The sequence below is a fragment of the Pagrus major genome, chromosome 9 (genome assembly GCF_040436345.1).
Source record: "Pagrus major chromosome 9, Pma_NU_1.0".
NCBI classification, from domain to species: domain Eukaryota; kingdom Metazoa; phylum Chordata; class Actinopteri; order Spariformes; family Sparidae; genus Pagrus; species Pagrus major.
The window spans coordinates 33,351,709-33,363,257 of record NC_133223.1 but is presented as its reverse complement, the minus strand read 5'-3'; the positions used below and the strand labels follow the sequence as shown (position 1 = coordinate 33,363,257).

General features: G+C 41.0%; 1 protein-coding gene across 2 annotated transcripts; it reads right to left on the bottom strand.

Annotated features, from left to right (window-relative positions):
- Positions 1 to 974: 974 nt before the first annotated feature.
- Positions 975 to 9,694, bottom strand: LOC141002699 (uncharacterized). 2 transcript variants are annotated; one of them, XM_073474082.1, is made up of 11 exons: positions 9,403 to 9,694; positions 8,751 to 8,896; positions 8,177 to 8,275; positions 7,938 to 8,083; positions 7,096 to 7,213; positions 6,887 to 6,958; positions 6,257 to 6,310; positions 5,349 to 5,378; positions 5,153 to 5,260; positions 2,559 to 2,594; positions 975 to 1,373 (listed from the first exon to the last, which is right to left on the bottom strand). In XM_073474082.1, exons 2-11 carry the CDS (start codon positions 8,833 to 8,835, stop codon positions 1,321 to 1,323), a joined length of 801 nt encoding a protein of 266 aa, XP_073330183.1. In that variant the 5' UTR covers positions 8,836 to 8,896; positions 9,403 to 9,694; the 3' UTR covers positions 975 to 1,320. The 2 variants fall into 2 exon arrangements, with proteins under 2 accessions (XP_073330183.1, XP_073330182.1); XM_073474081.1 differs by having other exon boundaries at positions 8,751 to 9,694.
- Positions 9,695 to 11,549: the final 1,855 nt, after the last annotated feature.

The window sequence follows — 11,549 nt, the reverse complement described above, 5'->3', positions numbered from 1 at the left end:
TTAAAACAATCATTTCATTATTTTAAAAACTGTAAATGTTTCAGCTGCGACTGAAAGAAACGAATTAAACGAGCTCTGGATAAATCAAGACGAATCTTTATATGATCAATGATGATGATGATAATAATAATAATAATAATAATAATTATAATAATAGTGACACTCAGTTGGTCGCAGCTTTTCCATCACAAGGAGAATTTTTAGATTTTTCAAAATGCCAAATTATCAAAGGCATCTAAAAACGAGCCGTTGTGTCCTGATGAGTGTGAAATGTAAAAGTTGAGCCTGTGCAGCTTCCTGCTGTTTGCACCACAGTGACTCAGTGAAACAGGCTGGAGAGTCTGAAGCCTCTGTGAGCAAACAGCAGAGAGACGCGCTGATAAAATGAGCAGACAACTTTATAAAGTCTGAAGATGAACAAACATCAGCTGTGAACTGTGGATCTAAAACTGACCTCTGATCAGTGTCTGTGGTGTAAACTGACAGTAGAAGCAGAGACAAACTGTCAAACAGCTGGTGAGATCTGCTCTTTCTGCTTCAGTCTGCTGCAGCATTAACGCAAAAACCACTGACAAGAAATGAAAATGTGAGCAGAAAAGTAAAAGCTGATAAAAGCTGAATGTTTCAGGAATATTTCACAACGTTGATTCAGAAAGATAAAATTAGAAAAGTAGAAAGAAGAAGAAGAAAGAAAGAGTTTAATTGTGTCTGCAGGAGGAAGTGTGACAGAGAGAAACCCTCTGTACATTTAAATCACTTTTATTATCAGTGTTTCCTCTGTGTGTGTGTGTGTGTGTGTGTGTGTGTGTGTGTGTGTGTGTGTGTGTGTGTGTGTGTGTGTCTAATGCTGCAGAGACAAACTGATACCAGAGCGACATCTAGTGGTCAAAGAGAGAAACACCTGTACTACTGCAGCAGAGTCAGTTTAAACATGTTGTGATGAGGCTGATGACAGAGCAGCATCACACAAACTGTTTTATCATCAGTACAGTGACTTTTATTTCACAGCTGGTGTCAGAGTGGATCCAGAATATGTGACAAAAATGTACATTTCCATATTTTAAACCATCTAAAAGACAATTAGTGAGGAAACGTCAGCTTGTTTTCAGTTCACTGTCGAGCACATTCGCAAACATTATTTTCCTTCGACAGCTTCACGCAGGATGATGATCTGCTCCAGTCACATTATTTGGTACTTGATATCTTTTTATTTCAGCTGGATGTCAGAATCCGTCCGGACTGACTGCAGTAGACTCAGATCACCTGTTGTGCAGGTGAGGAGACACCTTTCTGTGATGCTGATCTCAGTCCCGTGTAGACTCAAGACTGTGGGACCCAACTTTCTCCTTTTGGACCTGGTTCTCCTGGAAAACCTGCGAGGGAATAACAGTCAAATGTCAAATACATCAAACCACACTGACAGTTTACATACAGTAAGGTGGAAAAACAGCTTATACAAAGAGAAAATTGCATAAAATCATATAAATTTGCAGAATTTATAACCTTTTAAATGATATATTCATGGATTTTAAATCTCATTGGCTACATGATGCGTCAATCATCAAGAAGCTGGTGTGTAAGTGGCTCAGGAGAGAGGGGAGGGAACAAGGAGTTGGTCTCCTGTCTATGAAATCACATGTTGGCTGTTGCAGAGAAGCTGCTAACTGGTCAAATGAAGTGTCAATCAATAGGTTAGGGGTCGGCAGTCATCTTGGGTAACTCTGAGTCGGAGTTTAATGGTGTTTGCTTTCAGATAGTGGAGTTTTTTTGAAGAAAAAGCATAAAAAGCATCCGCAATCTAATTTCTTGCCACTCATCACCATCTAATCGTGGAATATTGAGTTTTGGACTAAAGAATTGACTAAAATTGATCTACTGGACAGCTGTTGAGTTTCATTCACTACTGAAACACCCAGATGATTCATCGATAAGTTGCCAAAAAATCCAACACACTTGTTTGTCACAAAAATTGAGGTGTTAGCCTCGGTGCTTAGCTGTTGTATTGCTTGGCACTCTGACCGATTGTTAAGAGGCAATTGTGAAATTTGGGATTCCCATCTTTGTGCGGATTGGATCGGTTCTCAGTCTTCTTCCTGCCAGTGCCACCACTACAAATGGCCATGATGGAGGTAACCCTGTCGATGATGATTTTTTAATAGTCACTCAAGTCGGCTGCAGAACGTTCAAGACTTCCCTCAATCAGAGAAAAACTCCACCTCTCTTAAGCCTTCATGAGAGGGTGTTGACACACTCTTATTGGCTGTGAGGAGAACAACCCAAGCTGCTCTGAATAATTAATGAGGAGTCAGTCTCCTCACCTGAACAACAGGTGATCTGAATCTACTGCAGTCAGTCCAGATCCAGAGAGACTCTGACATTTAGCTCAAATAAAAAGACAACAGGGACCAAATGTTGGGACTTTTTCTGCCTTAAATACACATTTTACATTTTACTTTCAGCTGTTGATGTTTTCTGTAACTTGTGCTTTGAACGGTTCATCACATGTGGAAGAAACATGATTCTGAATCAAGTTTCCTGTGATTTGAACACAGACTCACCTTGATCTCCTTTGGCACCAGGTGGTCCAGCTGAACCTGGTGACAAGACAACAAAATGAGATCTGATGAAAGACATAAGTGAATTATGACAGTTGGCCTCACTGACTAAAATAAACAAGATTTTCTAGTTAATGTTAAGTTTATTCCATCAGAAAAACCACCATAAAGGTGGCTTATTATTACTCATATTAACATTTATTGTTCGGTGGTGATCTCCAGCGACTGTAGTAATTATTCTAGCAGCTAAGAGGAAGTCAGGTGAAGTATGTAAAGAGCGATAAAGTTAAAGGTGGGCGGATAGGTCAAACAAACAAAGGACTTTCACTCAGGAGACTGTTGTTCATGTCCAGCTGAAACCAAAAATCAACTGCGAGTCATTCTAACTAAGTAACCGGCAATGGAGGGTACAGAGATATCTGTATCTGTATCTGTGTCTGTATATGTATCTGTACCTGTACCTGTATCTGTGTCTGTATCTGTACCTGTATATGTATCTGTATCTGTACCTGTATCTGTACCCGTATCTGTACCTGTATCTGTATCTGTACCTGTATCTGTACCTGTATCTGTATCTATATCTGTACCTGTACCCGTATCTGTACCTGTATCTGTACCTGTATCTGTACCTGTACCTGTACCTGTATCTGTATCTGTACCTGTACCTGTATCTGTACCTGTACCCGTATCTGTACCTGTATCTGTACCTGTATCTGTACCTGTACCTGTACCTGTATCTGTATCTGTACCTGTATCTGTACCTGTATCTGTACCCGTATCTGTACCTGTATCTGTACCTGTACCTGTACCTGTATCTGTATCTGTACCTGTATCTGTACCTGTATCTGTACCCGTATCTGTACCTGTATCTGTACCTGTATCTGTACCTGTACCCGTATCTGTATCTGTACCTGTATCTGTACCTGTATCTGTATCTGTACCTGTATCTGTATCTATATCTGTACCTGTACCCGTATCTGTACCTGTATCTGTACCTGTATCTGTACCTGTACCTGTACCTGTATCTGTACCCATATCTGTACCTGTATCTGTACCCATATCTGTACCTGTATCTGTACCTGTATCTGTACCTGTACCTGTATCTGTATCTGTACCTGTATCTGTACCTGTATCTGTACCTGTATCTGTACCTGTACCCGTATCTGTACCTGTACCTGTATCTGTACCCGTATCTGTACCTGTATCTGTACCTGTATCTGTACCTGTACCCGTATCTGTATCTGTACCTGTATCTGTACCTGTATCTGTATCTGTACCTGTACCTGTACCCGTATCTGTACCTGTATCTGTATCTTTATCTGTATCTGTACCTGTATCTGTATCTGTACCTGTACCTGTATCTGTACCCGTATCTGTATCTGTACCTGTACCTGTACCTGTACCCGTATCTGTACCTGTATCTGTATCTTTATCTGTATCTGTACCTGTATCTGTATCTGTACCTGTATCTGTACCTGTACCCGTATCTGTACCTGTATCTGTACCTGTATCTGTATCTGTACCTGTACCTGTATCTGTACCTGTACCCGTATCTGTACCTGTATCTGTACCCGTATCTGTACCTGTACCCGTATCTGTATCTGTACCTGTATCTGTACCTGTATCTGTATCTGTACCTGTACCTGTACCCGTATCTGTACCTGTATCTGTATCTTTATCTGTATCTGTACCTGTATCTGTATCTGTACCTGTACCTGTATCTGTACCCGTATCTGTATCTGTACCTGTACCTGTACCTGTACCCGTATCTGTACCTGTATCTGTATCTTTATCTGTATCTGTACCTGTATCTGTATCTGTACCTGTATCTGTACCTGTACCCGTATCTGTACCTGTATCTGTACCTGTATCTGTATCTGTACCTGTACCTGTATCTGTACCTGTACCCGTATCTGTACCTGTATCTGTACCCGTATCTGTATCTGTACCTGTATCTGTACCTGTACCTGTACCTGTACCTATATCTGTACCAGGGCAGGACCAACCGGAAGTTCTGAAATTGATCTTGATTGATCAGAAGTTTCCATGTTTCTTAATGGTCACAAAACCTTTACAGGACAGAATTAGATCAATGTTTTTGATCATAAAAGTAACAGAACTATTTACAGAACAAGTTGTTATTGAAGGCCTTTGAAAGTTGTGTTGTGTTTTTTTTGTCAGAAATTTCTGCACATTTAAAAACAAAAAATACAACCTCATGTTGTCATGTTGTGTACTTATTCTAAGCAAAACCACACTGTTTCTCAGAACCTAACCAAAGTGTGATGATGAAGGTCCGGTACGCCTGCCGCTGGTACGCTGCAGCGGTCGGGTTGTTTCGGGCGTCTCGCAATCGATCTCTTCAGTCGTTTAGGTTTTGAGGATGTGTTGAGTTTTTTAGGATGTATTGGTCGAACAGTGAGTCCGCAGTCATATTTGATATTTTGTTGTTATTTGTGCTGAATGCAGATTTTCTATTTCATCTAATTTTTAAACAAAATTTCCCCAAAATATTTGACAGTTCTCCCAAAACCAGAATTGTATCAACAGTAAAGAAACATGTGTTCACTTGATAGATGCAACAGTGTGCAGCTGACCTGGTGGACCCCGTGGACCCGGTGGACCATAACCTCCAGGTTCTCCTTTTAGTCCTTGGGGCCCAGAAATACCAGGAATACCAGGATATCCACGAGGTCCAGGAGGTCCTGGTAGTAAACAAATCAACAGAAATCCATTTAGTATCTGACACAGGAGGACGCATTTATGTTGGGAGCATGTAAGATTTTTAGTTACCCTGTAGGCTGGGGATCCCCCCTTTGTATCCTGCAGTCAGAACACAGGGACACGAGTCAGAGGTCACACATTAAAGCCTGGATGCTTCTCTGTCACAGATAATCAGAATTTAATCTCTGAAACAGCAGTAAGATGAGAAAAAAGTGGCGTTTATTTCAGTGTCAGCAGCTCTTCATGGAAGGAGACCAACCACGTCTGTTCAACGGTAAAGAAACTCATTAATATAAGAAATTAAAAATGAGTTTCAGGATCTTTCTCTCCCTTTGCGCCTGATCCACAATCCCCTGCAGTCACACAAACACAATCAGTGATTCAGGCACGTTTTTTGCTATATTTCATAAATGCGAGCTGTGCAGATCGTCTCGTTCATCAGGTGAAACAGCAGCGTGTCGGCAGATTTACTGAAGATGACCAGAAGTTAAAGCAGGAAGAGAAACTGAATTATTTACTATTATTATTTATTATTTACTGAATCATAATGGTAATTTACATTTTTTCCATCAAGGAACTGAAGAATAACAACAGTATTTGGTAATTCAGTGAGTCAGTAAGTGAGTCACACAGTATTTCAGGATTTCTCACCTGAACACCAGCGATGGAACGTAACTTTAAGTAAATATATTCAAATACTTTACAAGTATTTCCATTTTCTGCTACATTATTCTTCCACTCCACTACATTTATTTTATAACTGAAGTTACTAGTTTGAGGATTACATGCTGCATCAGAGAAAAGGTCACATATTTTTACCCTCAGTCAGATAATTAAAAAACAATGCCGATTATTGGATCAGATCATCATCCAGGGTGATGATTGGTCGAACAATATAGATGCAGTTTACATGTAAATATATAGTATATATAATATATAATAATATCAGCTGCACCTGACGCTCCTGCATTGCTCACCTGGGTCTCCTTTCATTCCCACGTCTCCCTTCGGTCCTTGAGGGCCAGCAACACCTGGATAGAAGAATACAGGTATGTGACCACTGATCTCTGAGTCCAAGTTTTCAGATCCATGTGTGAAAATACTCCACTACCAGTAAAAGTCCTATATTCAAAGCCTTATATTAGTGAAACTCAGTGAGCTCAAGGGTCAGTGTGGGTCGACCTACAGAAAACATCTGTCTCAGACTGTAATGTGTCGGCTTCAGTAAAAGTCCAGCTCTGATAGAGATCTCATTCAGGAAATGTCAGTGCTCTGACTAAGTTGCGAGGCTCTGTGAAATAATGGCTGCAGCTCATCCATCAGCTGGTTTTCATCACGCGGCCGTTTGACAAGAGATGACAGGTCATCATCGGCGGACCTGCAGCTGAAAGCTAATGCCTCCTGCTGCACACATGCACCTCTGCTGCATCTGTCCTGATGAAATTCACTTTTACACTCAGAACATTTTATTCTGCAGTTGTTTTCACACCGCAGGGTGACAGTTTAACTCACATCGTAACATTTTCACAGAAATGTAGCTCGTCGTGCACGAGGAAACCGCTGGTTTGGTCTTCTGACTTTATCTCGAGTGCTTCAGGTTGACTCACCTTTGGTGCCTTTCTCTCCTAGTCCACCTTTGGGTCCCAACAGTCCATCTTTACCCGGAAGTCCAGGAATTCCTGAGGACACACATGCAAAAAAACAATTGCTGCGATTGTTGAACTCTGCCCTTTAAAGTCTGTCCAGGTTTTTGCCAGGAAGGTAATCGCAGTGACACACGTGTATCCATCGTTAACGAAGAAGAAAAAAACGAGACCTTTTTTGCTGATGATGTCTGTCAGTTTGTCCTCGATGTTGCGGGTGCTGGTGTTGAGCAGGATCAGGTCCGATAGCATTTGGTCCAGCTGACCCTCCTCTCCACACAGGCTCTTTACCTGTTGTTATGGCAACCAACGGAAACATGACTGTGATGTTAGAGCGGTGCTGTAAAACATGGCTGCTCTGATATCACAGGAGGAACTTCACTGCAGGACTTTAGTTACATTTCAGGAGTCATGTGTCGTCAAAGCACATTTCAGCAGTAGTACTATAACGTTAGCTGGCTGGTCAGCTGCAGAGACATCAGCAAACCAGTCGTGGCTGTTTTATGCTTGTAATGAAGAAAAGGACCAGAATACATTGAAACAGCTGAGAGTTACTGTGACCGTCAGTCAGTCTCTTATCAGTATTTCAACATCGTATAAGAGGCGTAACCTTTTCTAGCAGCCTGTAGCATATTGAGTCACCTGTTGTATAAAATTTGCTAAGTGAATAAACCTGACTTGACCTGACTTGTGGTTCTTGAAGCTCTGGGGCAACTCGAGCAGGAGATTTCAAAATCAGATCTGTCTTCACTTTTCCAGCTTTCAACAAAGATGAGCTCTCTTGTAAACCACGGCTTGCGTCAGATTTTCTAACGTTATTTCTTGCACGTGTCTCTCAATTCCAACTGACATCCTCTTCATGCTCCACTTTCAGGTCATTATTGAAGGAAACTGTTCGAGCTGTTAAGTTTAGTCTCTGGTTTTGTTTCTCAACGAACTGTCAACTTTAAAATGTCCCGTTGAATGAAAACATACAGATGTTCAGTAAAATCTTAAGTACAAACATCAGGAGGACCTGGTTCTGCAGCACCCACAGGTGGTTCGCCAGGGTCTTGGTTGTTTGACTGTTGTTGTGGAGAGTTTGGAGGACTTCATCAGCCTCCCGTCCTCCACCCAGACAAACGTCATCACATGTCAGCGTCTGCGACTCCAACGTGACGACTGGGACAGACAGAAAAAGTGTTTAACTCACTTCCAACAGAATACATGGTGAGAAATAATCTGGATTCTCTTCAGTAAAATAAATATGTTTACCTTTAGAGATGAGAATTATAATGAGGATGGTGAGCAGGACGAGGTAGGCAACCAGAACATAACAACACCACGGTCTTCTGGGCTTCTCCGGCTTCAGATCTGAAACAGTTAAAGCAGCAGAATGTGATCAGTCTTCTGCAGCACACTCTCCTGAGGAAAAGTCATTTCAGGAGACCGGTTCCTGCAGCTGATACAAACGCTTTTATACATTTACAAAGCTGCGAGCGAAAATGTCAGCTGTCAGTCATGATGAGAGTAGCTGGGAGGAAATGGAGATGGGTTTCTTTTTGTTGGCAGAAAAGTCAAGAAAGTGACACCAGAGCAAACTGGCTGTGACTGAGAGGTGAACTACTGTCCTCTCTGAAGGGTTCAGAGGTGGATGAGAGGCAGCAGGGTGAGAGGAAGATGAGCTGAGGATTGAAGTGGTCAGTGATGAGGTGCAGATGTTTGTATTAGTTCATCAGTTGTACAGTAGAATCAACACTAGTTGCAGCAGTAGTGGAAATATTACTCTTATAATCACCAGCATCGTTCTTGCTACCCGTCCCAAAGAGAAGCAGCTTGTGATACTCACCGCCAGTCTGGAAGATGTTGAGATCACTCCTGCCGGACGACATGTTGCTTTGGGAGGCTTGTTGATTGTCCGCTGATGTCTCCATCCAGTCCAGAGTCACCTCCGCTCCCTGCTGCAGGACCTCTTATACCACACAGAGCAGGATGCTGGGAAAACATGATTCACTCAGATTGCGTCACGATATTCTCACGGTACGCACTGAAGCAGCAGAAGGAACAACCACTGGTTTGATCAGATGAGGTTGTTGTTGCCAGCCGCAACATGCCCGCACAGAGCAGCCCGTTAGAACAATGAGGAAGTCAGAGCTCTGACCGCAGATTCAGGGAGGCCTTGCATAACGTACATTTACAAGTTGAGTGCTGTCATGTAAAATATCAAGTTGAATGAATGAAATTATTATGTCAGTATTTTATGTTGTTGCTTCATCATCAAGTCCACCAGATCAACTTGTGCTGAGGTACTTTACAGTGTACAGTAAGAGAGAAGTGGGTGAGGTTGTGTCGGTCACAAACACTGTGGGTTATTTAAAGCAAGATAAGGAGGGGAAGCAGTTCCCCTTCTGAGCTAAATGCATCTCTCTCATCTCTGAACAACCTGCCATCCCTCTTCTATATCTCCTGGTAGCAGAGAGAGTGAAAAGTGGCAAACATACACAGGAGGTGATTTGAGGCAGGATGATGGGGGATGCAGTCTGTCTTGATAGCAACATGCATCCCCCCTTTCCAAAGTGATTGTTACAGTTTGGCAAAAAGGTGAGGCATTCAGGATTGGGAACAAAAAGCAAGCTTTATTTAACGATGGCTCGCTGAAATCCAAAAAAAGAAAAATCATATAATCCCAAAAACTAAGAAGAGAAAACACTCAAAACACAAAGTAGCAGCACAAACGCTGAAACAAAGTATCAACCGAGAGGAGCAAACTACAACTCAGGAAAAACCAGAGGAATAAAGCAGGAACAACACACACTAATGAGGGGATGAGGTCCAGGTGAGGCGAGGCAGGGAGAGGACAGGTGAGGGAAAGGAACGGAAAAACACTGAAGGAGGGAAGAACTGAAAAGCAACACATGAGGGCACAATTTCACAATAAAACAGGAAATAAGAGAACAACAAAAAACAGGATCATGACAGTTATGACCTCTCAGTCACATACACAGTGGGTGATTTTAGGCAGGATGATGGTTGGATGCCCCTATTAACCGGCTGAATGAATTGTGAATGAATTAAATATGGCACAGTACTGGTATTACTACACTGGAGAACCAGTTCACAACCACATCACAATAGAAAACAATAATATTTACTGGCGATCACAAATCTTACAATTGCCTCCTCAATAACAAAACTTAATTGTATTTCTTCCCTTAAAGGAATAGTTCACTCTAAAACAAAATTCAGTCATTATGGACTCACCCTCATGCTGATGAGAAGTCCGGTGTAGTTTCTTATTCCTCAAAGTGCAGCTGGAGACCTCCTGCAGCCATGTTCTTCATCTGTGCTCCAAACCATAATGAAGTTGATTTATTTATTTTTACATTTATTTTTATCAGTAGTTTAGAGTCCTTGTAAACCTTTACAGTAACCTCATAAAGACTTTATAACTTAATAACTTAATTAAAAACTTTATAACTTAATAACTTAATTAAAGTTTAATCAACTAAATGTTTATTAATGATGACGGTTATTATAAAGTGATACTGTACATACTGTCTCATTGAAAGCTGATAAATGACACCAGCTGTGAAATAAAAGTCACTGTACTGATGATAAAACAGTTTGTGTGATGCTGCTCTGTCATCAGCCTCATCACAACATGTTTAAACTGACTCTGCTGCAGTAGTACAGGTGTTTCTCTCTTTGACCACTAGGTGTCGCTCCGGTATCAGTTTGTCTCTGCAGCATTGGACACACACACACACAGAGAGAGAGAGAGAGAGGAAACACTGATAATAAAAGTGATTTAAATGTACAGAGGGTTTCTCTCTGTCACACTTCCTCCTGCAGACACAATTAAACTCGTTCTTTCTTCTTCTTCTTTCTACTTTTCTAATTTTATCTTTCTGAATCAACGTTGTGAAATATTCCTGAAACATTCAGCTTTTATCAGTTTTTACTTTTCTGCTCACATTTTCATTTCTTGTCAGTGGTTTTTGCATTAATGCTGCAGCAGACTGAAGCAGAAAGAGCAGATCTCACCAGCTGTTTGACAGTTTGTCTCTGCTTCTACTGTCAGTTTACACCACAGACACTGATCAGAGGTCAGTTTTAGATCCACAGTTCACAGCTGATGTTTGTTCATCTTCAGACTTTATAAAGTTGTCTGCTCATTTTATCAGCGCGTCTCTCTCCTGTTTGCTCACAGAGGCTTCAGACTCTCCAGCCTGTTTCACTGAGTCACTGTGGTGCAAACAGCAGGAAGCTGCACAGGCTCAACTTTTACATTTCACACTCATCAGGACACAACGGCTCGTTTTTAGATGCCTTTGATAATTTGGCATTTTGAAAAATCTAAAAATTCTCCTTGTGATGGAAAAGCTGCGACCAACTGAGTGTTACTATTATTATTATTATTATTATTATTATTATTATTATTATTATTATTATTATTATTATTATTGTCATCATCATTGATCATATAAAGATTCGTCTTGATTTATCCAGAGCTCGTTTAATTCGTTTCTTTCAGTCGCAGCTGAAACATTTACAGTTTTTAAAATAATGAAATGATTGTTTTAAAAATGTGGATTTAAAACGTGTAAAATCTGAATTTCTCTTTGATTTTTTTCTCGCTTAAAATCAA